This window comes from Hyposmocoma kahamanoa, unplaced genomic scaffold (genome assembly GCF_003589595.1).
Source record: "Hyposmocoma kahamanoa isolate Upper Pololo Valley unplaced genomic scaffold, ASM358959v1 101, whole genome shotgun sequence".
NCBI classification, from domain to species: Eukaryota; Metazoa; Arthropoda; class Insecta; order Lepidoptera; family Cosmopterigidae; genus Hyposmocoma; species Hyposmocoma kahamanoa.
Window position 1 is genome coordinate 2,365,242 of NW_020653333.1, and position 27,286 is coordinate 2,392,527.

Below are 27,286 nucleotides of genomic sequence, written 5' to 3' on the forward strand. Positions count from 1 at the left end.
CCACTGTGAAAATTAGTTGTAAATGTGAAATTTAAGTATCACCAAATTATCTGTAATTTATCTTGAATCGATTTATCTTGGAAAATATCTTGAGTTTGCGGTGAATTAATTATCGTTATGTCAACTAAAATATGTGCTAACTGTTAACAAAAGGTAATGTGGGCTATTGTTGTCGGTACTTTCAGTTTTATCGTAAAATTGACGTTTGTTGTTTTTAAATTTTTATTATCATGTCAAATTGATCCATGTTGTTGAATTTTTTTGTATTGTTTACTGATTGATAACGACTTCTTGATGGTCAACTGGTCTATCCATACGATTTAAACGAAATAAGTGAGAAATAGTCGTATTTTTAAGGGTTATCTGGGTTTTATTATCGAAAATTTTAGGTTTGTTATTACATGTTTTTGATGTTTATGACATCTCTCTCGGACAATTTATCTAATTTTCTTTGCCATATTAGCTAATGGTAACGAGTAGAAATAGTCCGAAACCATGCCAGAAGCAAGAAACTATGTTTAATACATATGGTTCATGTCATTTTCAATAACAATACAAGAAAATGAACATTATATTATTGCTCTTTGTATTGTTTGTCTTGCAGACCGTTCCTTATTCTGTAGTTATACTGCAACTGACAATGACTGGTACATAACCGTAACCTCAAAGAATTTGTGTCATTAATTTATTTTCATAATTTTTATAATTGGGCATACTTATGCAAACAAGTACCAAGCCACACCTCGAGTGAAATTGAGTTATGTATTTAGGTAGAACACCAGGCGTGTCCTTTACATACTCACAAAAGATCCTGGCAATATACACAAACAAAAAGATACATAATGTTTTCTATTTAATGCTATATAATATAATACTTTCCCTATATCATTCTCAATGCTACATATAACTCACGTTTTTGTCTTAAATAACTTACCTATTTATTTCTTCACACTGTTTTTGCAAAAATATAATTATCTCGAAAGTGACATTTTGTGGGTTGGTTCTAGTTTGCATAACTATGTCCAATTATGTCAATTAATTTATTTCAGCCATCAAAAATGTCTCTGGAACGTGACTCTGTGGGCATTGCACCGTCTGTAGGTGCGCTGAGCATGCCAAGTGTCCCCGTGTCGGGTACCGACCCTCGGTCACAGCTATTGCAAGAGATGAGAGAACAGAATTTTGATTTAATCCGATTCGCATCCTACCGGACAGCGTGTAAGCTGAGATATGTGCAGAAGAAGTGCAATTGTAAGTTACAGTACTTGAACAACAAACCATTTACAAAGTTTTTAAGTTGTCTTGCAATTGGTCCATGCGATTATGAACTCTAATGTCAGCAGATTTAAAAGCATAAGACGAAAAAATAAACTAACAAAGATAATAGTTCTGTATAGACAATTTTGGAAGATGTGTAGAAAATGAAAAGGTTGAATAAGATAATGTGTTAATCAAACTTTCCTTTTGGGAAAATCCCTCTAGATGAAATTCTGTAACCACTGCAGCCTGATTTAGTAATTTTCATGTTTTAAGCCGGTTTAAAAAGTTGTAAGTGCCTAGCTATGTATATTCAATGTGCTTGTTACAGATGTTTGTATTGGGTTTAAACAGCTCTTTTGCCGTCAGCGTGACCTGTAAAAACTTAAAAAATGAAAGACTAAAATCTATTTATTCTCTTTCAGTGCATGTAATCGACATATGGAATGTAATAGAAGCATTCAGAGAGAATGCTCTCAACACACTTGAACCCACCGCATGTGTAAACGTTACTCGGCTAGAGACACTTGTGTCTTCACTGTACCACAATTTGAACAAACGACTACCACCTGTTCATCAAGTGTCTGTTGAAGCTTGTTCGGCGCTCTTGTTGAATTGGTTGCTGTCCGCTTACAGTACTGGGTAAGTTTGTGTGAGTCAATGGTCACAGTGATGAGGGGATGCATAGGCCCTGAATGAACCCACCCTAATAATAATAAGTGTATATATTTTGTTTTTAACATGTTCTATAAAGAAAGAATGACCACTCGTACCAACAAATTGGCTACCATATTGTGTGTACCACCATAGATGAGAATATAGAAACGTGAACAACATTTGGAATTCAACTTGCTGGGCTAAACAGTAGTACACGTAAAGCCGGGTTTGTTAACCTATGGTCCATGGACCCCTCATGCAATGAACGCCGGACGAGCCAACCTAACATATTGAATTTATATAAAAAAATTGGTATACAATATGTTTTGAGTAATAGGTGCAGTGCATTATTAAAAATTTTATAAAAATAGTACTTGTTAATCCAAACCTGTATATATGTATATAACCTAAACCTGTATGTTGCACATACGTACATACATGTTACGCCTGTCTTCCACCAAAAACCACCGAAAAACAGACCTCCAGTTATGAGGTTTCTGACGTAACTTCTGCTATTGCATATTTTAAGATATTAAAAAAGGAATGGGATCGAATTAGGCAATGAAAAACAAATGAGGGCTACAGGTATACTTTAAATAATTTTTTTTTAATAATATGAAGTGACGGGATGAATATGTTGTGCTAGTGACCGTTGCAATGCCACTTGGAGCTTTACGCCTGTCACCCTGAGACATAAGTTGACAAGTCCTATGTGCCTGTAATTTCACCAGCAACCTTGCCCTTCAAAACTGGAATATTGCGAAATTCAAAGAAGCAATTCCTATTTCTGACTACATGAGCATTGATACCAATACAACAGCATGATTACCGAGTTATTGGTTATTCATTAGAATGATTCAATGTGTTTTTTCACAAATGGACAGTAAAAAAAACAAAATTACATCTTTTTTCCCCTGAAAATTATTCTCAGAGTATTATCTGCTGCACCCTGGTACGCTCGCAAGTCCGAAATCCACAATTATCTGGAAATCATATCCAAAAAAAGCCAATGTTTCTTGAAGAAGCTAAACATAGTTTGCGGTCTTGGCCGCCCCAGGCCATGTGGTCAGTACTAGCCGCCCCTTTCTCAGCATTCATATACCTACTGGTAGACATATCTATATTTTATAAATAAAATGCACGAAAGTGGTCTAGGAAGATTACTGTTATACGATGCGGTGCAGTGCGGCCCGCCATAATGTACGTGAGCCTTTAAAATATTTAGGTACTTTGAGTCAGGCCTTATGGCAAATCCGCCACTGGCTAAACGCTATTTAATTTACTACAGGCAACGAGAGTGCTCATCCTAACCCATTGCCCCATATACAAAATATATGAAAATAAAAACATTCTTGTTACAGGGATAATGTGGGCAAGATCCGAGTGTTTTCGATAAAAGTGGCGTTGGCGACTATGTGTGCTGGAAAACTCATGGATAAACTTCGGTGTACGTATTTTTTTATATTAAATGGATGTTTAAACTAAGGCGAATCATAATCAGTGTCTGGTGAACTAAGGTTGTGTCTTGACCAGTATTTCTAGCTATTCATGAGTAAACAGAAAAATGGTTTCTATAAGCTGCTAATTCATTCTAAAAGATGACGTCTTTTGTTATCTACAGGCGTGAGCAACAATAAGCACTCTCATGCTAAGTTTTGTTTATTTCTGCTAATTTTTACTGCATAACAATGGATACATCGCGCCGTCACCACTAAAGTAACTCAATCTGAAAAATAACTTCGAACCAGTGGCGTAGCCAGATTACTGCCGCCCGTGGCCAACCTTAGAGCCTAAGCACACAGCGTATTTTATACGCGGTGACGACGCCGCTGTAGTCGCGCTTTTTGATAAGTGATAGTTTTATTAGTTTTGTTTGTTAATATCAATTAGTTTTTGGAATGAAGCAACTACATGAAATTCTAAGTGTTAACGCCATTGGAGTATATAAGCTTCTTGCTTGCAACACGATGTTTGCGCGCATTTGAATCGATTCACTACAGCGAGTCTGCGAGAAATATAAAATACGCCGTGTGTATAGGCTCTTATTGCTGCCCCATCTATTTTCACGATTACAAAAGTAGTTTGTTCGAGCAGGCCGTTGCCATCTATCCATAAAGATTTCCCCCCCGTCAAAAAAAAAAAAAAAAAAAGGCCGTCGCCATCTTTGTGTTGTTCAGAATATCGTTTTCTCAAATAGTGGAATTTATTTTCAAATTTTTATTCAAAAGAAATTTACTAGTTAGAGCACGGTTGCGCCTTAGCACCGCTTTCTTTGCTGTACCGCTCGGGGCTATGGCTCCCTCTGCACCCTCCATGCTACGAACAATAAATAATAACTTAATATTGAAAAAATTAAGAAAAACTTTTCCAAATTTATCTATATCCATATCGTCCTAAAAGCAGCAAATTGTGCCGTATCTTCTTATTATGCTTACGCATGGTTAACGCTGTAGAATTGTTCTAAGGGGGGCAAAGTATTAATGCGCATAAGATGTTTATCGTACAAAAAAGTCTCCGTATTATTTTAAACATCCACCAAAGAGAAAGTTGTTGACCACACTGTATTAAATATAATATGTTAACCCTCCAAACCCTCTATGTCATGGAAGTAACATTGTTTATCTGTAAGCAACCAACATATTTTGCATTTAATAAAAATCACCGAAAGAAAAGAAATATACAGAAACAGTACATTGTGCATATCGATATCTCTAATGAACACTGTGCTCTGAATTTATTTTTTTGGTAATTTTCTGTTTTGTAAACAGTCGTGTTTATTTCCTAATATTATGCTCCTCGCATTTAGAAAAAAAATTTGAAAAAAAAAACATGAACATTTTAAAAAATAAATTAAAACAATAACTTAGTTTTTCTCCATACGCTTGTTGCAGATCTTTGTATTATTAAGTTTAAACGGTTGTTTTTGTGTAATTTATGTAGAACTACGAAGTAGAGAGCTTTCACTATAGAAAAAAATTAGGACGGATAGTGTAAAGTATTTATTCATGTATGGTACCAATACAAGTCCTTTCTTCCACAGATATTTTCTCTCAGCTGTCAGACGGCAATGGCCACCTGCTGATGAAGCGCCTCTCCGATTACCTTCGTGAAGTCCTAGCGCTACCTGCTGCGGTCTACGAGTCACCTAGCTTCAACTACAACGATTCACTTGCTCTTACTATGTTCAATCAGGTGAGATGTCACTACTAAATTGGCGTTTGTAAATTAAATCTGTGTGTTCACTAAATTGTTGCCTAAATTTAACAGTTCTGAATTAAACAAAAATTCCCAAAGAATCACTAACTACTTTAGAGATAGAATCTTAAAGAAACGTCTTCCGTACTCATTAAACACCTTATAAGATGTTATGAGCAACGAAACTAAATAAATGTAAATTAAATAAAAAGATCCACACGCAAAATGGGCGCCTTGTCGTCGAGTTGCGGACACCAGCCCGTTACACCAAGTACCAAGTACCAAGTAAATAAAAAGATGTTGAAAGATTATTATTATTCAAATTTTTGTTAAATTATTTTATTTAAGAATATTTAACCGAACGAAGTGTCAGGTTGTAACTTGTTGTTTAATTGAGACTCGTTTGTAGGCTCATCGTAAGCTAAGAAAATTGTGCCGCTTTTTAAATTTTTTTAAATTTAAAATGACAAAATAAAAAAAGTTGTAAAGAAGAAAATTACCCGTAAACTTACACCACTAAGTAACTTTGTAAATTATTTATCTAACCACTTTGTATCTGATTTTAACTGTTGAAATAATTATATTTATCTGTTTTAGAATACCAAGATAACAGTGAACGACTTCCTGGACACCCTGATGTCGGATCCAGGGCCCCCGTGTCTCGTGTGGCTGCCTCTTCTACATCGGCTTGCGAGCGTTGAGAATGGTAATGTATCACTACCATTTTTTCTATGTGTAGTATTGAAAATGCATTATTCATTTTATAAATTTTAAATATTTCGTTCGTTTCAATCCATTTTCAACAAAATGTAAATAAACATGTCACTAACCCGACCATAGACGGCTTGGTAATACAAATCTATTATTTAATGGAATAAATCGATTTGTTGATTCGATCGAATTGAGTCATACTAGCGGTTTTCCCTGACATGACATATATAAGGATATTAAAAATTTCCGAAATCTTAATTTTAAGTCCTCCTTCAAATCATTCCACTTAGATATTCGTGCGATTGTGATTGAAATATTCGATTTACTTAATCGAGTACTAAAACTTAAATTGAATGAACTGAATGTTTTTTTCGTACAGCACTATGCAACCATAGACAAGTCATAGATGTATAGATGAAAAATAACCTCGCTTTCGGACTACCATTTTTCAATTACGATGCTATTCAAAAAAATATTGTTGGAAAAACTGATGAGTTATCAAGTCGAAATCTTCGAAATATACATGAAAGTGTTAGTTATTCGATTTATTGAGTGATTGCTTTAGAATTTTAACTGAACAGTTTTGTTTACTTTTTGTTGAAAATGGATTGGAACAGACTTTAAACTTTCTATTAAACGGGCCTGTCAATTGGCTTTCCGAGTTAGTGTTTACCGTTTAAACCACTGTACGTACTGATTATGAACACAGTACTACTGTTTAATCCACTGTGTCCACCACCAATGTCTAATGATTTATTTGTCAAATTTTTGACAGTGCTATAATTCAAACCACTGTAGATACAGTGGTTTGATAGATTTTTTTTTTGGGTATTTGGCTTCTGTTCCACTGAGGACAATTCTGCCAGTATCCGGGTTGAAAGATACAGAAGAGAGATAAGAGAGATTTATCAAGATTCACTCAAACGACGATGATCGGTTGCACCATCCTATGGACAAAGACAAAGCACGGGGTTATTTGACTAGCTACTTAAACGTTTGATAGATAGATATCTACCGATTATTTGTCAAACGTTGGACAGTGCTACCTATTAAACCACCACCTATTGATTATTTGTCAAACTACTGATGGTGTTTCTGCTTAAACCACTATACCTTTTGATTATTTGTCAAATTATTAACGGTGTTGCTGTTTAAACCACTGCACACTGTATCTACTGATTATTTGTCAAACAATTGACAGGGCTAATGTTTGAATCACTATATTTACTGATTGCCTGTCAAACTATTGACGGTGTTGCTGTTGAAAACACAGTATCTGACAATTATTTGTCAAAGTTTTAACAGTGCTGCCGTTTAAACGAACAATTGATTAATGGATTTGATATTGCAACCTGGCTGTTTTTATTTGCCTTACGCAGTTTAGCCAGCTGGTTATATATTCATTATCTGTTGTATATGACTAACGTATGACCTTCTGATCCACAGTGGTCCACCCTCTAGCGTGCAGCGCGTGCCGCCGCAGCTCCTTGACAGGCTTCCGCTACCGCTGCTCACGATGTACCAACTACACGTTGTGCCAGGACTGCTTCTGGCGCGGGCGTGTCTCGGGTACTCACACTAACGAACATGAGGTCAAGGAATATGCTGCTTATGTGAGTACTGACCGAACCTTTGGAACAATATAACTCAATGTGCTTATTTGTCGATCTTTGTTTCTGGTTTTTCACGACTTTTTAGCTGTAGCGCCATCAATGAGAAATTTATGATAGTATTTCGTCACCCAGTTAGGCACCTTTCAAGGTACCAGGCTTGGCTAGAGATGTCGCTATTCGTTGTAATTAAGTTAAATTAAAATTGAATGATATTCAATTATTTTTTGTGAATTTATTTTTACTCTATTTAGTTCTACTCCAGTAGTTTGTTATAATTATTGAATACAAAGATTGAACACTTAAAAACAGTTCCTTCGATCCGGCCGTCTTCCAATCGACGTGGGAAGTCGTTTCTATGTGCATTCTATGTGAATTTGTCGATCTTCGTATCAGGTTTTTAACGACTTTTTTAGCCGTAGCTTTGTAGCCGTAATATATCTCAATTTTACTATATATTTTTTCCAAAGTGACTTTCACTGTTATGCGAAATCAAAAGGCATTTGTGGTAGTATAGATTCTTGAGAAGTATATATAGATGGTTTCAATAGATATTACGCTGGTTTCTACGCGTAATTTTTGTAAAACCATGTATGTCGTGTTTCAGAAATCACCTTCGAAACAGATCGGTGCTACTCTCCGCAAATCATTTCGTTGCGTGCCTGAGCGTGCGCGCCCGCAGTTACCGCGGTATCCCGACCAGCCAGAGAGGACGCTCAACCTAAGCCATATCGTGTACGTATTCCTTCCATAATAATGCATTGTTGCTGTTACAAAGAAAGGCAAAGTGAGTTTTCATGGCGAGAGTGAATAGGCATTGTTTAGGGTCAAGTCACACTGAAAGAGCAGCGGCCCGTTGACCATTTTTTATGCAAATGATTACTTAGCATTTGGCACCTGTTTTTTTAGTACTTTTTGTATCGATTCATTTTTAAGCAAAATGATTCAATACTAATTAATCAAAAAATACAAAAATTTCAAATTCAAAGACATTTGAATGCAGTTAACAGTTTCTTTTGTGTTCAGGCCGCCATCACCGGTTCCAGCACATAACGGGTTCCCAGAGTACGCAGGCGGCTACGTTAATACGGGCTCACTTGACTCAAGATCTTCGCGCTCTACGCATCGCAGTTAGTACTTACGCCATGTTCTCGACTTGTAACACAATTCAATACAAACGTTCTTCATTTTAGACAAGAAGAAAAAACAAGACAAAAAAAATAACTGTCAACGACAAAATTATCGACGATTTTTTTAGTTTATCAACAGTTGTTACATCAAATTACATGTTAAATTTGCATAGATAAGAGTATTTTGACACATGAAACACTACTTGCATTGAGCACGTTAGTCTTAATTTTTAAGTGCTATGAAATCGAATACATGGGAAATATATGAGAAACAAAAAATAAAAATAAAAAATGTTTAAAAAGAATTAAAGCAATATATTGGCATCTCAAATCTGTGGACATTTTGGCATACAAATATATGAGAAACAAAAAATAATTAAAAAAATATTTTAAAACGATTAAAGCAATATATTGGCATCTCAAATCTGTGGATATCTACATTTTGTCAGCTAAACAACTAACTGTAGGGTCTACACCTTAAGTTACTACTAACTATATTGAGAAATAACAACAAAACTTTTGCGTAAAGGTATAGTGGAACACCTGTCTCGTGGAGTAGACGACGAGCATCGTCTCATAGCGAGATACGCGGCGCGATTGGCACAGGAGAATCGTACAATGGTGAGAAGTGTTTTATAATACCTATTTTTGCCGCCAAGCAGTAATGTCGGCATTACTGCGTTCTGATTTTGAAGGTTAAGGGTGCTGGATAAATTACAGGCACATAGACCTTGTCCAATGTCTACTTTGTACTCCTCAGGTATTTGCAATTAAAAATCTAAAATACAGTACCAGGCTGTAAATATTGCACCTCGGGTAAATCCGGCAGCCGCGAACATATCCGAATGCTGTTGCCGCGTCTACAACTTATTGCATTAATAACTGATGTATTTACATCGAGTACACATACTCGTATAACCAGAAATAGAGACGAAATGTCATTTAATTTGTTTGAAAACTATTCTGCCAAATCATTACGGTGACAACTACGCTCCGATTGACCAGCCCGATTTCGAAACAATTGACGGCTGTCGTCAATTGTAACATTTCAAATCAACCAGTTTAACTTGCTATAATGGACAAAAATCGAAAAATTACATATTGAATATTTAATTACCGATGAAATGTGATTCCGTTTGTTTTATTAGATGTTTTGCTGTTTTTCCCACTCCACCGAATGGAACAGCCTCCCATTGTTCAACCTATTATCTTTATTGCAATAAATACAGAATATTTTTGGAATATATGGAGACATACACACAGGTCAGTTGTTGGCGCTGTAATTTGTCAGCTTTCTAATTTGTGATTTCAGTGCAAACGAGAGTTGACATTTAAAAGTGACATAGGGTCCATTTGCCTTACTCGATGTGTATTTATGACAATTTAATATGAAACTTTGTCTAACGTCAAATTCATCGACAACTTTAATAAAGTTTCACAATTCGTTGTCATAAATACGTCAGTGAATAATACGATAACGTATAGACGCGTTCGGATATATTCGTAGATTCCGAGTTTTCCCGATGTGCAATATGTACGACCTGATACTGTATTTAAAAACAACAGCGTATACAGTACAGGTCCTTATGAGAGAGTACGTTTAAGGTATACTACCACCACACGTATTTCTGCCGCCATACAGTAATGTTAGCATTAATTACTGAGTTTTGGTTTCGAAGAGTAAAAAGGTGCTGATGAAATTACAGGCACATGGGACTTGTCAACTTATGTCTCAAGGTGACGGACGCAGTGGCAGTGCCCCTAAGATCTTTGCGATTAAAGCTCCTCTGAGTGGCACTACAACTGCTATAGGTGTGTCTAGTGGAAAACATTCCATTTTTGATCAATCATCATTTTGCTTTAATTTTTCCACATTTGACCTTGACACCTGTTAAAAGTTAAAGTTAAGTGTTAAAAGTTACTGAACGAAAACGATGTACCCATTAAAAAGGTTTTTTTTTCGCTGTTATGAAATTTTTTTAAATATTGTTTTTCGCTAAGTAAGTTTTATATGGCTATACAAGTTTATTTTATAATCCACTCTAAATAAGACTTCAAAAGATATTTTTAAACGTAGGGCATAAATGGGCCTTCAAAAGTAAATTTTTCCAATTTTTTACGATTTTTTCCGGACAAATTACCCTCATTTGAAATTTTTCGGAAAATTACCCAACACTAGGTGTGTCGCTTACCAGATGGCGCACGACTTGTTCACGTCTCTTGATATCATAAAAAAGGGGCGGAAGAAGTACAGTTAGCGTGAAAATAATCTTATTGTTTAAAGATTTCTAAATATTTATTACTAATCATTTTTTTTAAACTCATGTTTCAACCTATTTATAAGTTTCTCTGATGAACACGGGTTTCGTCTAAAAAGAGGGTTTGAGACATAGTTCTTCATAAGTTTTCCAAGTGTTGTGAACCTATTTCGACGAGATTACGTCACAATATTTTATTTTTCGCCGTTAGTGATGCGTCGCAGTACAAAATCTATTTATTCTTTATTAGTGTACAATTTATTTTGTTCTATTATCAGAGACAAATAAAAGACAAAGCGTTTCGTTAAGGATGTAGTTAAGATAAGAGAAAGTTAATGTTATTGGTTTTGTAAATCGTTTTACAGCCTCGTGCCGGGAGGTCGGCATCACTCACACCCGAATTGGTAACTATTGCTTTAAATCATTAATTGTTGTGTGATCCGATAGCCATAAAAAGTACAATTATACGGTTGAAAAACACTCACTCAAATTAATTAAGAAGCAATGATACCCATAATATTAACCTTAGTCCAAACTGATGGTACTACGATTTCGTAGTCGTTTTTGCAATAAGATTACGGAGCATATATTAAGATTATCATTTCTAAGTTGAAAATCTACATTAAAAGCATTTTAATTGAAAATTCATATTACAAAATTGAAGACTGCGTGTTAGATAAAGATGTATGGAAAGACGACATGGGTCTAGATTCCACAGAAATTCAAAGTGTATTACATAGCACTTAAGTTTATTTGAAAAGAGCAAACCCTGGAGTTTTAGTTGCTCGTTCTTCTCAGGGAAGTCAGCATAGTGAACGAGCTTAAAAAATGACGTTTTCAAGTGTAAATTTATTTTACCTATGGAATAAATGATTATGTGACTTTAACTCACCGGTATATTACAAGTCCAGAGCACTACACATGAGCACAGTTTTGGGACCTTTCGATCGTTTTTTCTCATTGTGTGGATTTTTCATCGTTGCGTACGCGTATTAGCGATGTGCGACTTTGAATTTTACTAATACTAATCATTCGAATGGGCAAATCATCCGCCTAAGTCGAATCCAAGCACAATCATTCGACTCGAGTCGTATGATTACCGATACTGAATGCCCCTGTCATTTTATCGGGAATGAATCGAATGATTATTATGTGGGAACTACTTGGAACTCGTTCATTGAACATGTCCATATCAAATATCCATGTCCCCGTCACATTTACAGTATTTACCATAGGTCAGAGAGGGCTAGGTAGAAATGCTCTATATAATCCATGGTTTAGTAATGAATGATCTTTCGAATACGAAAATTAGTAGGTTACTAATTTGTCATTCGAATGACAGGACTAGTAATTACTAACGAGTCCAATATCGAAATCATTCGCAGTCGCGCATCGATAACGCGCATCTTTTTTAGAGAAATTGTCGACAGTGGCGCCACCTCGGCTCGTGAGTTTTCAAATCAAACCGTAGATTAATACGAAATCCAACAACTGTATTGCAATGGCAAAGATAACGAGGTCCTGGGTTCGATTCCCGGTAAATCTAATTTAAGAAAAAACTTTTTGGTTGGTGTGGTTGTTTGACACATTATTGTTAATATAGTGAAGAAACTTTTTTATATTCTTTCGATAATCGTATCTTCGAGATGAGAAACTCCGTCCCGGCTTTTAGTAATATTTAATAATAACCAATCACGCACAGGGTCGATCGTCGTCTGAAGGCTCGGACGTGGACGCGGCGCGGCAGCAGCGCGAGCTCATCTCTCAGCTTGAAGCCAAAAACAGGGAGATCATGCGCGAAATCGCCAGGCTTCGGTAAGATACTGCATGAAAGTCAGCATTAATTCTAATCACTTGGTATAAAATCAGCCTCGTAGCGCTTTAAGCAAGACGACAACAAGCTGAGTGGGTCACGGTTTCCTTAGCAGAACAGCACACACATTTGTACTTTTTAACCGACTTCAAAAAAGAGGAGGAGGTTCTCAATTCGACTGTACGTTTTTTTTTGTATGTATGTTATGTTATATTATTAATTTTTATACGTATGTTTACTTAAAAAAAACGAGTTTTATCGAATAACAAAACTTCATGAGACAGTTCGATAAAGCCTGCAATTTGAACCCAACCACATCGATAAGTGCTGGGGAAATTGCAGGCACATGGGACTTATCAACTTATGTCTCAGTTATGGACAGGCGTGTAGCTTGCCATCAGGCGCACGACTTGTTCGTCCCGTCGCTTGATCAATAAAGTTGGCTGTTAACACTCTTTCTTCTCCGAGGTATCTATGTGAATATCATGGTTGTGAAAACATCATGTCAAACATGATTTTATGTCATGTATGTAATATACATATTATATAAAATCTTTTTAAAATGGTTTCTTTAAGCCATTATCAATTCGCTTAACAGCGGCACACGGAGCCCATCAAGACATTTGTTTATTATTTCCTTTAGACGTCAACAAGAAGCGGAATCATCAGACGGCGTCCGCCCCGGCGGGGGGGCTCCCCCTCTCGTGTCCGAATTACGAGCGCTGCGCGCGCGCAAGGATGAGCTAGAGGGACACCTTTCCAGCTTGCAGGAGTCACGGAAGCACCTCATGCAGCAGTTGGAAGGACTCATGAGGATGTTGAAGGTCGGTACAGGTGATCTCCTATAGCTTAACCTTAGCGAAAACGTTCGGTATTTAATGGTTTAGTATCTACCTTCTTAATTTCGGATTAGATTCAAGTTGACTGAACTACAGTTGTAAGGAAATTTTATTTCTGTACGCTCTTCGAACATTATAGGTAGGGAGTGTGACTGTGTTCATAGTAGAGTTTAGAATAACAGAAAACCGTTTCAGACGCAACAATCATCCCCTCGGTCCACCCCCAACTCGTCTCCTCGGTCGACAAAGAGTCCCCCTCTTCCGGGTGCGCAGCCGCAGCCCAGTGCGCCCGCGCCCGCTCCGGAGAGGTAACATCATCAATCAGTTATCAACTCTATTGAATAGCTCATAGTCATTTAAACAAGAAGCAATCGGACACATAATCAGATGTAATCTAAAAAGTACTTGAAAACAATGTTAGTGTAATAAAAACGATCATTTAACCCATTGACCTACCAACAAATGGACGTCGGGTCAATACAAAAGCCACGAAAAAAATGGCCGAAGTTAACCTATACAAACGTAGTGACACGAAATATAAAAAAACTAAAACATTTAATTTAAATTGTAACGTCATTGCAATACTGCCTAATTTTGCTTGCAACAATTTAAAGGGTACAAAAACACCATATTCAGCTTCTACTGGAAGCTTAAAAAAATGCACCATATTATTTAGCTTCGACTGAAAATTACTTGAACACAAGAGTAATAGAGCAGCCTTTATTGTAAATATCAATTAATTTTTAATAATTTTGTACAAATTCACTTCAAGAAATAGTAAAAGGTTGGGCAGATACATACATGCAAATATTACAAATGTGAAAATAAGCGGGTACTATAAGAAATGTACCGATATTCCAACTAAATATAAACTCAAATATCCGTAATTCCGACCGATTTATAATAAAACCGTTACGCTTTCAAGTAATTTTGATGCGTCTCACAAAACCAAAATTTGCTTTTGTTTAGTAACATTCCTAAAAAAATACATTTGACATTATGAAAATTCGAGCTATCGTTATTTCGGGCAAATGTATTTTCTGACTTCTGATAGGTAATCTCAAGCCGTAACACGACTACAACAATATTTTGTTAGTTATTGCTAACGTTTAATAAAAAGTTATTTTAAAAATAAGATTAAAATCAACACGACTCTATAGTTTCTTTGTTCCAAATATTTCAATTGCTTATGGTTCGAACAATTGAAAATGACCAAGAAGTTTATATAAGCTTCTTGAAATTGACGTAATGGGTCTCTTTCTAGCTTTTGCGCATGCAATGTGTAGAAAAAGGACAGTTAGCTATTTGATTATTTTGTTTGCTTTTGTAATTTATATTTACGATTAATTTATATATAAATTACGTACTATACAACTGTACAAACTAACACTTTGAACTGATAAGTATGATAACACATTAAATTTTTTTAGTGAAAATATGATACAAAATCCGGTTTTTACACTTTACTGCAGTAATTTTTACAAGTTATTATTATATAGTACTGCATGATTGACAACCGCGCTGTCAGTCGAACAAACGAAGACTGTTGCGCGATTGATGCTCTGTATGCAATTTTAACGCCCTATAGGACCGGACACTTTTTAGCGCGAACCCGACGTCCATTTGTTAGTAGGTCAATGATTTTAACCAAAACTTTTGGTAAATAATGATTTGTATTTTTAAATTTGACGACCTCGGAGGCCTAACGGTTACACTGGGCAGAGGTTCCGGCTTCGATTCCCGACCAATTTGGGAAATATTATTTTTATCGTAACACATTTTTTGTTATTAGAGACGAATGCTAACCTTACACCTCTGCAATATGGTCGCTTCTTTTTTGGAGAACTAATGATTGATCTCGATTTTCTGGTTTCTCGCTATTCGACGTACGTCAATCGTTCGTCGTCGTTCAGCTATTGACCGATAGAGGGCAGCACATTGATTGAAATTTCAATAAAATATCAAAACGTCGTTACTTGCAATAATATGTAAAAAAGTTTAAGTTATATTACTGTCAGAATTTGTTATTCCTTTTTAAATTCGAAACTACGACCAATCATTATTCTGACAACCTTCGTAGTCGGGTGGGTGCGTATTGGTTTTCATTGTATCGCCATCTCTAAAGTCCCGCTAGCGTAAAAGTTTCTTTTTGGTAAATTTATTTATTATGTTTTGCAAAAAGTTATTGAACAGAAGTTGTTGTTTATGATGTTAGCAATATAGTCACTTCTAAAGCGGCACTTCACATGGCTACTACTGTACCGGCACGTTATCATGGCCGTTATAACAGATTACAATAGTGAGGTCAAATCTCAATTCATTATCGAAAAAAATATAAGCATATGCGAGTCGCATCTATAAGTTTTTAAATTTATAACTAGCAACGGGTTGCTGATTCAAAAGTTTTAATAAAACGAAAAAAAAAATTTACTTAATATAATCGTCAAAACTGCTTTGTTTTGCATTGAGCCTTGACACGAGTTTGCCGGAGGTAGAAGTTGTGCTGGCCAGCGCTCCCATAAATGACGATCGTATAAGATTACATTTTTTTAAATTTCGATTTTCGGAAAACAATTGCCGAGTTGTGTCGTAAAATTATACATCCATAATTTTACTGCACGTCACTAATGACAACAATGCACATCAATTAGCTCCTTGAAGGAGCATTAGTTATGAATTAATACGAAAATTGATGAGCGGACAAACGTCAAAACGGCCATCATAGCGTGCCGGTACTTTAGTATTCGCTGTGTGTTTAATGTACTTGGAAAAATATTTGACGTACAAGACAAACATGCAGTCACTGACAAATATGACCGTCTACACATGAAGCCAAATAAGGAGTTAATGACCATAGTGTGGTTTACTTGCGTATTTGCCTCTTTGGCTCCTTTGATGTGCGCCGAGAAACCGTCCAGCGCGCGGTAATGCGAATTTAGTGTTTGCTGTATTTGCCGAATTTACAAACAAGGCAAATACTTTCTCAAACATGCTAATTACACGTGGTGATTATTTGCCAAATATATCAAATATTAACAGCCATGTGAAGTGCCATCATTACAAATAATCCTGTATATCCACTATGATTACTTTTAAATACTTTCTAAAAAATTAACGATGCCCTATTGTAGAACAATTTCAATGCAAATAATTTGTTTTATTTATTAAAAATCAATAATATACTCTACTTCTTCAGCAGGGAAAGAGAACCCCCGATGCGAGGTACAGCCCGCAGTGCGCCGCAAACCCCATCTCTCGGCGAACGAGAAAGAATCGACATGACACACAGTCTCGGTAAGTTGAAGAATATTTTGGTTTGCACATGCCTTTTGTTTTATGCATATTCGCACAAAATTCATCAAATATTACGCTACTCAAACGCTATACTGTCTCCTGATTGGTTAAATTGGCCTAAATGTCTTGCAACCGTGTCATAACCCTTTACAAAATAAAAAGTTTTTTTTATCTGTCTATAACCGGTAGTTAGCCACTTCTATTCAATCTCTTTGGTGTTTGTTCTGTAGCGTTTGTTTAGCTTTTGTTTTTGTTTGAGTTTGTTGTCGAGGATTGCTAATAAAATATACATCGAGTATGTAACCAGAAATAGAGACAAAATGGCATTTAATTTGTTTGAAAACTATTCTGCCAAATCATTACGGTGACTACTGCACTCCGATTGGCCAGTCCGTATTCGAAACAATTAACGGGTATCGTCAATTGTTTCACTTCAAATCGACCAGTTTAACTTGAGCTTTGCTATAATGGACGATAATTGAAAAATCACATATTTAATAACAGATGAAATGTGATTCATTTTGTTTCGTTATTAGATGTTTTGCTGTTTCTCCCACACCACCGAATGGAACAGCCCCCATTGTTAGAGATATTGTCTTTATTACAATAAATACAGAATATTTTTGGAATATACGAAGACGTACACACTGGTCGAGTTGTTGATGCGGTACTATTTCAGCTTTCTAATTTGTGATTTCAGCTCAAACGAGAGTTGATATTTGAAACAGATATAAGGTCCATTTGCCTGATGAGTTGCCAGGGCCCTGATTTCGTCTCTATTTCTGGTTATATACTCGATGACATTAAATATTGGTTATGTTTCATTATTTTATTTACTCATTGAAAATGTATTGTATCCAATCATTACATAATTAGGTCTTAAATTCTCGCACCTGTTACTTAGGCCACTCGGCGCACTCGACTGTAAGAATCCTCATTATGCAACGATTGCATAAAATACTTTTAGTACATTGGGCGCTTAGCGCTTTTTACATTCTAATTTACTGGGTCTTAGGAGACTAATCGTCATTATAAATAATATTTCCTAACTTAACCGATGACTATACAGGTGGAATGGAGAGCATGGGCAACGATGGACGAAATTTCCATCCGCACCAACGACCTACCACCAGTAAGTAATCATAAATACCATTTATTACTAAGTGTTTGGCCATACGTCACACAAACATACTTCATACCATGTGTTGTAATTTCTGAAACTGTTTACAGATTAATGGTTTTCTAGAATAGTCGCATATCTCAAAAGCTTCTAATTTGTCAAGAAGATTATTTGGAAAAATTTGTCAACCGCGCAAAATTATGACATATCCATATCATACACCATCCCAATTGTCATGTGATTATTTTTAACCAATTAATATATCAGTGTCCCATTCACAATAAAATTCCGTATTTTCTCAAAAAATCTCAGCAATGAATCAATCAACCGTGACCATGGGACCTGTAAAGGGCCCGAAAAGTCGGTTTGAATGAAAAAACAAATATACGCGATTTAAATCCGGATAAATAGTTTCATTTTCTATGTGTAACAATCACGAAAACCTAAGAACTCGATATTTAAAAAAGTAAGAATTTTTCCCATCTCTAGTAATAAATCCAAGAAAGGAGCTATATTGGTTGGATTTTTTTACTTTGATACCAATACCATACTTTTGAGCTACACTTTGAACATGCTTTTGTTGCACTGTCTCAACGCGGCGTGTTCCCTTCCTTCATCATTGGTGGGTTTTAGAAAACTTTAAAAGGCCACGATTAATTTGTTTTCAGTGGGTATAGACAACAGGGGCCTACGTAGCGATCTTCTCTATGCAGCGGATTCAGTAACGAACGCCATGTCCACCCTCGTTCGAGAACTTAACTCAGGTAAGCATTTTTCACTTATTACTTCAGTTTTTTTTTCGTCGGGCAAGAGGAAAACTACCGACCAATCACCATCGCACCAAGTCACGTAATAATAAAAATTAATCATGATTGGTCCTTTCATGTCTCGTAGGAAGGGCGTAACTGGTCGAGAATACTCACCCCTCTCACGTCCCACACACTTTGGCAGGGCCGACCTTGTGACTGACAGTTTTGAGTTAAATTTATAAAAATACGTTTTAAAAATGGTGGTGAGAATCATAATAAACGTTTAAAGTGTTATTTTTAGCATGTTATCCGTTTTTCGAGCACCTTTTTGGAATGCGCATGATTTGACGTGCACATTTGAAATAGACAGGTACATCGATGGACATGTTTGAATTCATGTTTTATTAAAAATACCTTTTCAGTACAAATATTACAGTTTTTATTTGTTGTCGAGAGAAGTGCACCCAGTCGCACTATCACTTGTTTTCTCGCGTTGTCGCCAAGCTGTCGAATCTCAATCGTTCTGACGCTGCTGCCTGACTCCTGGAACTCTCTTTGTAGCCTCCACAAGAAAAGATGCACGAAAAAGATCGACATTAACGAAAATGTCACGGCACAAAATGAGACGGCTCAATTTGGCATATCAGCTGATTTATTTATAATAAATCAGTTAGTATTTAAATTTTGACACTTAAATTGTATTGTAAATATGGGAAATTTCCATATTTCCTACTTTTAATTAAGTTTACATATACCCGAATCCCCAAAATCCAGTAACAAGATTCTATATCGTTACGATTCACGATTTTGGGGTAATGCACTTCTCCCGACTATTCTATACCTTATTTTGAAATCTATTTTGCACCAATATCTAAATGTAGTTGTTTCACTTATTAAATGTTTTGCAGAGGGGTCCGACACTGAGGACACCGTGAAGGGGCATGCTGACTCCAGAAAACAGAGAAGTAAGTTAAGGGTCCCTTATCACTTCGAATGTAATTCCATCTTGAGGTCATTTTACAACAGGTAACCAGACAATCCTGGTCTCAAACTTTATAGTTCCCTGTACTTTAAGCACAGATTACTTAATAGTTACTACGCTAACAGATACATCACTCTCATACAAAATCGAAAATATCTTCGCTATAATAGCCTACTACATCTGACTCATGAAATCAGGCGTTCAGTACGAGGAAAAAGGAACATGAGCACGCGCTCGGAGAGGTAAAAATAACGTGTGCAGTCGTGCGGAACCGAATGCTGGGGTTGTACAAGGATTGCAATGTAAATGAAAGACTTGTCGGAGTGCTTCTACTGTAGGCACTTATCGCATAACCTCGAGGCAGTGACGGAGCTCGTTATAAGTAACAATAACTACAAAGGTTCTACCATAATATAATAAGACAAGTAGTGTAACTTCATACAAACGTAGCAGCGCGGCTTGTATGTGTGCACCCGCCGCGCGCGTATACGGACGCAAACAGTCGCATATGCTCTCTCGTTGTACAAGGCCATTCATTGTGAAATTGAGCCTTTCGCTCGGTTTTAAAAAATGACATCAAATTATAGACGTGTTTATGGTTGTTTGAACAAGAGTCAGAATTGTTCAGCATTTCATTTCTATTTCATAATCATACTCCATAACCGATATAACAATCCGCGATACTGGTATAAAAATATCAACATGTAAGTATTGCATTTGACAACGGTTATTTCAATATAGCACGAGAATGCTGTGATGAATTAGTACATTATTGCAGAGGCCGGGAAGTAATGGATTGCTGGACGAGTATGAGTTACAAGACCGAGCGTCCGAGGCCTTGTATTAATACGAGTCGTGTAATGTTCCCGCCGAGTCACGTGTAGTGCTTTTCTCAAACAATGTTAGGAAGTAAAAAAATATTAAATAGAAAAAGATGTATAATAGAAAAAGTAAACAAATATTAATTAAAACTAAAAGTACTAATATATGACATGTTAGGACAATTGCTATCAGCTAAAGCTGTCATCTGCCACCGTCCAGTCAACCCGTGACCATGGAGCGTGCAACCGTTCCGAAATATCGGGAAAATAAAAAGAAGTCATACCGTGGTCAGAAGCCTGAAATGAGTGTTAATCATTCAAACAATACACTGTTAAAGGTACGATGAGCAGTCGGTCGGTTAGGTAAATTTCGAATTATTTACTTAATTTCGAGCATGCTATTTCTTATTATTTATTTACTATACGTAACATTTATAACCTCTCTCCTTTATCGTAATCGTAGTGGTAATACTATTTTTGCATGAGGGTATGCAAATTATCTCGAATATTTTTGGTCTCGGTACAAGTTTCCGCATAGTTAAAATCGCCCTTGAGTAAGTTGTACCTTATAAAGTCATTGCGTAGTTTTTGTTTAATGAAAGACAATTGTGTTTTTATAAAATATTTCGTAACAAATTTTAGAAAAAATATCGTTTGTTGCATCCGTACCAGAACTATAAGCGAACGCGTAAAATATTTGTAAACAAAATTACATCATGTAACCGCTAGAGGCGCAATTACCATACAAATTATTTATCTTATAAAGAACGATTATTCAGTTTATGGCAAAACTTTCTGTTTATTTTAAATTTCTTATCCAGAGTGTTAATTTGGATGTATTACTATAAGAATAGGTAAAAGCCAGTGTGTGAATATGAAGGAAATGTGATGTGAAACCAGCCTGTAAAATTTGTATATACAATCCATTTTTTGCATTTCAGTAACTTGGTGCTTTAAGACACGAGTTTAAGAAAGTAAGGCGACGATTTGCCAAATTGCTTACACAGTCCCTAGCGATAACTGTCATTACCATTAACAAATTTTGCCTCTTGATTTAATTTAGGCGGAGTGCACGTCATTTCACTTTTGTACTCTCGCTCTTATCATTAGAACTCATTTTTCGCGAAGAGAATATAAAAAATACAAAAAGTGAAAATAAGAAAAAAGAACTTCAAATAACTTTCGTTTATTTTATCGCTATTTTTTTTAAAGTGCGTGTTGCAGGTATGTATATTCGTGCACCATAATTTAAACACAATATACGTAATACTATAGACGATAATTTTAACTCTTTTCATTACGGACACTGATGCTAGTGACTTGGCTGTGCGACAGCTTTTCTTTAGCCTGTTTGCATAGCTCTTTATTAGTAGATTATTTAAAAGATTAGAGCAGTGGACAGAAATGGAATTTCTTACTTATTTTACCGGCCTAGGCCGGCAAAGAGTTGCAGTTTCCATAAATGTAAAAAACAATGACGACATTATTATTAAAAGAATTTTTAGCGTCTTCAAACGTCATAGTTACAAGTTTGAATAAAATGAATTCATTAGATTTTTCAAATTATACTAAAACCCTGTCTAAGTCTGGAAATAAAATCATATTTAAATTAAATTAACCGACGTTTCGGGCCCTTTACAGGTCCCATATCAACCGTGACCATGGGACCTATAAAAACAAATATACGCGATTTAAATCCAGAAAAATAGTTTCATTTCCTGTGTTCGAATGACTAATTAGTATGTAACCGCACTTATATCTACAACTGTCAGTTTCTTAGTTTCTTAACGTTGAGCGACATCTTACCGCCAAAAATAGATTCAATACATACGTGTAGATTGATCCACATTAAGTTAGTTCACGTAATATCAAATGTTTAATACATTTGATATTACGTGAACGTATTACTTACGTATTAATTCAACCGATTTGCAATAAGAGATTCGATAAGAGAGAACTGCTTTATACAAAAATAAAATAGATAATTCCTTCTCCAAACGTGACACGCTAGAAAGTGGTGAGAAAAAAGTCTCGATATCAGGGGTAGATGGCAAATTTCCCAAAAAAATTAAAATCATTGAATTTAAATAAAACTCCATTTATAATAAACATTTCGTAGTAAATACTTTTTGCCCTCGATTTCGGGCGTTAGTGGATTTGAACCCGATATAAACCTGGCGTTAATAAAGCACCGGAATAAAACTCAGGCGCATATCTGCGTCAGCCCTATTAAAAATAACGAAATTCTCTTGGTTGTTTAATATTTTTACAAAATAACGAACAACTTTACAACAACACTGCCAGTCCCGCACTCAGAGCCATTATTGTTACTACAATTTCTTGTTACAGATTTTGAAGAGGACGAAGATAGCGACGAGCCGATGCCGCGACCGCAGCCACCTCGACATTATATTCACGACAACAACGTACAGGTACCTTATTACAACACCCTGTACATGGTGTACCGCTATAGATAAATTGCTTCTTTAGTAAGGTAGGAGGAGAGGAATCACATGATTTGGACGATTTAGGGCTATATTTTTCTTAGCGATGAATGCTTGACCACAATATTACCATATACAAAGCGACGGTGTAATATTGTTTAGGTTGGATGTATGAAATATCAATCAGGTTTTGCCATCGAGTATATTATAACCAGAAATAGAGATGAAGTGTCATTTAATTTGTTTGAAAACTGTTCTGCCAAATCATTACTGTGACAACTGCGCTCCGATTGGCCAGACCGAATTCGAAACTATTAACGGGTGTCGTCAATGGTTCAACTTCAAATCGTCCAGTTTAACTAGAGCTTTGCTATAATGCACGAAAATTTAAAAATTACATACTTATTTAATATTTAATTACCGATGAAATGTGAACACGTTTGTTTTGCAATTAGATGTTTTGCTGTTTTTCCCATACCACCGAATGGAACAGCCCCCATTGGTAGAAAACCCACGTTCTTTATTACAATAAATACCATTGACTTACAATTATATGGACGTCGGGTCCGCGCTAAAAAGTGTCCGCACTTGTAAGGCGCTAAAATCGTATACAGAGCGCGACACTCCGCTTTAGTCTTCATTTGTTCTACTGACAGCGCGATACTGCGATGACATTACAATTTAAATTTCGAATAGGTTGACTTGGGACATTTTTTTCGTGGTTTTTGTATTAGACCCGTCGTCCATTTATTTGTAAGTCAATGATAAATACAGAATATTTTTGGAATATACGGAGACATACACACAGGCCAGTTGTTGGCGCTGTACTATTTCAGTTTTCTAATTTGTTATTTCAAAGCAAACGAGAGTTGATATTTAAAAGTGATATAAGGCCCATTTACCTGATGAGTTGCCATGGATAGATGGCCCTTATTTCGTCTCCATTTCTGGTTATATATTCGATGGGTCTTGATAATAGTTCTAGATCATAGTTGCCCAAACTGGTCCCTACCCCACCTACACATACCCCCAGTGGGCGCTGAAGAGTCCTAGGGCAGCCCTCGGAAGCAATTGGGAAGTCCAATTACGATATTGTACAGGGTTTGCTACCGCAATTGACAAAAATTTGGGAACCTGCGTTCTAGATTATAATTGTTCGGGTTGTTGAGGATATTAATATCACTATAGTTACAGTGCTATTTTAATATATATTTTTTTAAACTCCAAGCTTCGGAGTCGTGCGGGTTTTACGGAAACTGCCGAATATAATAAGAAAACTTCAAATTTCAAATTATTCAAAAAAGTAATTTCAAATAAAATATGTAGAATGAAGTGAGACTCTGCCCAGTATTAAGCTGAGTTCGCTAGCTTTTTCGGCTATTAATGTGTTTTTTATTTGATTTTCTTTCTTTTTTTATTAACGTTACTTTTGTGTTTAATTTTTTGTTATTTTTAAATTTTTTTGTTATTATTGCATGTTTATGAGTAGGTAGCCGAATAAATAGTAATAAATGCTTTTAACAATTATATATAGAATTATATATCAATTATAATAATAATGTACGAAATAATCAATTATAACACTTATGTAATTATTACATTTGATTATTTTGTATGCTGTTCTATTATTATTATTAATAACATTTATTATTATATTTATTCAGCTGTTCACAAAAATGCAATCAGAAAAAAATATATATATAACAAAAAGCTAAACTAATCTGAACAAAAAAAAGAAAACAATTTTCCCTTAGTTGTATCTAAAAAAAAAATGTACATTACATTGCAAATTATGTAAGACTCTGCAGCCGAATTAGAGTTTAACCTTTATTTTTTTCAACGTCAACTCCTGTAAAACTGGATTAGCTCCGATGCTTGGAATTTAAAAGATGGTACTGTACGCGTTTCTCCAGGTTATAAGACACCTGTGACCAATGTTTGTCACTTAATGTTCTATTAGAGTATTTAGTGTAGTTCTGCTTACTTGGTGCACTGTTTGGTTTATATTATGATTTTTATTTTTCTATTTTATTACAGAGCATGGCATCTAGTGTTAAAACACATTCCTAAATTGGTTTTAAAGATTGCTTCAGGTTTGTTAATTTTTTTATCATTTATTTAATTTTTTTTAAAGCTATTTACTTAAAAAACATTATTGTAATGTATTATAATTGTACTCGTATGTTATGCGCTCAAGATTTAGTAGAAGTATTATTTTGCTAGTAATTTCCACTGCGATTGATTCTTAGGATTATGCTACGTCTGTTGGCCTTCTTTAGCTATATGACAGATTCTAGATGACAAATACTACAAAATAGATACAACATGGCAGATACTAAATGACAAGTACTACTAGACAGATCCTACAAGAGAGATACTTGATGACAGATACTAGTTGACAAATACTACTAGATCCTACATGACAGATACTAGATGACAGATACTGGATGACAGATGCTAGATGACAAATACTACAAAATACATAGTGCATGACACATACTAGATGGCAAATACTAAGTATTCCTACAAACGATATGTATACTTAAATCTAAAGAATGACAAGTTACATTTGGGTGTTTGCAATGTTACACACGAATATTATTTGTCTATAGTCTATGTTTTTTGAAGAAGGAGTTAAATGACAGTTCATTGTGCAAAAGTCTTGCTCGCATGCAAGCAGCTAGTGATTGCAGTCGATAAATAAATATTCTATCGACTATCGACTGAATGTTGGTCACTTGCTTATTACGGCCGAATTTGTTTCATTTGAATCATCCTCAACCCATTATTCATCCTATTACAGAGCACAAGTTCATTTTAATTGTCAATTTTTGTAAATTCACACATACATATACAGTATTCGGAACTATGTTTATGAAAAACACAAAGAGACATTTTAAAATTTTTCATTTTAATTCAACTATATAATAAAAAATCCGGCTATTTTTGTTAAAATGTATACTAGTAGATCAACTGTCAAAATAAGAATAAAGAATGCGATAACGCAATTAGTAACCATTAGAACGTCGTAACATTCACAATTCAGTCATTTTTGGTAAAATTTTATCCTTCACAATCTAGCGATAAAACTATCGACAACAACAGTTGTTGTCGATAGTTTTATCGACAGTTGTTGTCGATAGTTTTATCGATAGATTGTGTTATGTAGCCACTACATAACTATTTAAGATTTTATGAAAGCTAGCAACCCTACCAATGCCATTTTACTCCGTCTTCAAAAAAGACAAGACTATAAAGTAGAAACGACACTGTTTTAGGGTCCAAAAGTAATTTGTAAGCCTTTCCACTTACTCACGAAAATACAAAACCTACCCCTAATAGACACACCTGCATTCACAGGACACCCCCCCACCCCTGCCGGCGCGCACAGGGCATTATTACGCGCGTCCGCCGCCATAGCTGCCCCCCCGCCCTGCGCCGCCTGCGCCCCCGCGCCGTTCCAGCGCTGACCTCACCCCCCTAATGTAATATAAGCACTTTTTCATACCCTTTGTATGTTTAGGTCTCTTTAGGGTGGTTGTAATTAAGCTAAACTGTACATTTGATTCATTTCTCTTTTAGTCACCATCTTGCCACTCGCGTATGAAAGGAAAATTTCTATCCATTTCATACACCGGTGACCTATTGGGAATAAAAATTTCTATTTATATCCTTTAACTGAATAAAAAATCGTTGTCACCTTTATGCAAATATCAATATATTATATATAAATGAAAACTACACGCAGTATTGTGCCGAGTATAGTTAAACCACACTACGTTTTTTTCCAATTGAATAATGTAGTATTCAAATGGGAAAATCTATTCCTAAATTATCAGCACCTCTGATAGCAATTTTCGTAGTCTCTAACGACCGCATTAAAAAATCGTATGAAAATGTTTATTATCGTAACAGCCAGGGGCGACATACATTTTGCTATAGAAAATTCTACGTGGTGTTAGCGACTGGCAATACTGAAAACTCAATTTTCGCTGGAATTGTGGTGAAATGAAGAAAGTATACCTTAAGCGTATCGTCATAAATTCATGGCGGACGCTTGAGATTTGGGCTTAGGTGTACAGTCTCCTTATCATGTGTACTTATTATATGGTTAACCTACTAGATTAACTAAAATAAGTTATTAAGTATTTATAACGAACTTGTTGTTGATATGGTGGCGTAATTACTTAATGATGTTACCACGTATTTTATTTTTACGTAATGGAGATTGTCGACAGAGACGCCTTCATGCGTATTATGTCGTGCCTGCGGGTTAAAAAAAAACTACTTACCATTGACAGACTGCTATATTAAAATGCGGATTAACACTCATTACACTGAATTGAGAATCGCAACCGCATGTCATTAAAATGAGGAAGAATCCGTAAGACACTAAAGTGAGGAAA

The 27,286-nt window shown here is 35.6% G+C and overlaps 1 protein-coding gene across 2 annotated transcripts; it reads left to right on the top strand.

Annotated features, from left to right (window-relative positions):
- On the top strand, positions 1-27,261 carry LOC113230238 (dystrobrevin beta). 2 transcript variants are annotated; one of them, XM_026464079.1, is made up of 21 exons: positions 1-153; positions 1,050-1,251; positions 1,683-1,899; positions 3,276-3,361; positions 4,955-5,106; positions 5,707-5,815; positions 7,267-7,433; positions 8,038-8,165; positions 8,457-8,560; positions 9,090-9,181; positions 11,184-11,222; positions 12,521-12,633; positions 13,275-13,455; positions 13,666-13,778; positions 16,667-16,764; positions 17,834-17,896; positions 18,553-18,648; positions 19,542-19,598; positions 22,786-22,868; positions 24,918-24,973; positions 26,241-27,261. In XM_026464079.1, exons 2-20 carry the CDS (start codon positions 1,059-1,061, stop codon positions 24,948-24,950), a joined length of 2,124 nt encoding a protein of 707 aa, XP_026319864.1. In that variant the 5' UTR covers positions 1-153; positions 1,050-1,058; the 3' UTR covers positions 24,951-24,973; positions 26,241-27,261. The 2 variants fall into 2 exon arrangements, with proteins under 2 accessions (XP_026319864.1, XP_026319872.1); XM_026464087.1 differs by having other exon boundaries at positions 16,670-16,764.
- Positions 27,262-27,286: the final 25 nt, after the last annotated feature.

Coding starts and splice junctions, on each gene's coding strand:
- LOC113230238 (XM_026464079.1), top strand. CDS start 1,059: ATGTCTCTGGAACGTGACTCTGTGGGCATTGCACCGTCTGTAGGTGCG. Junction 3,362..4,954: donor ACTCATGGATAAACTTCGGT/GTACGTATTTTT, acceptor TTTCTTCCACAG/ATATTTTCTCTCAGCTGTCA. Junction 16,765..17,833: donor CGACATGACACACAGTCTCG/GTAAGTTGAAGA, acceptor ATGACTATACAG/GTGGAATGGAGAGCATGGGC.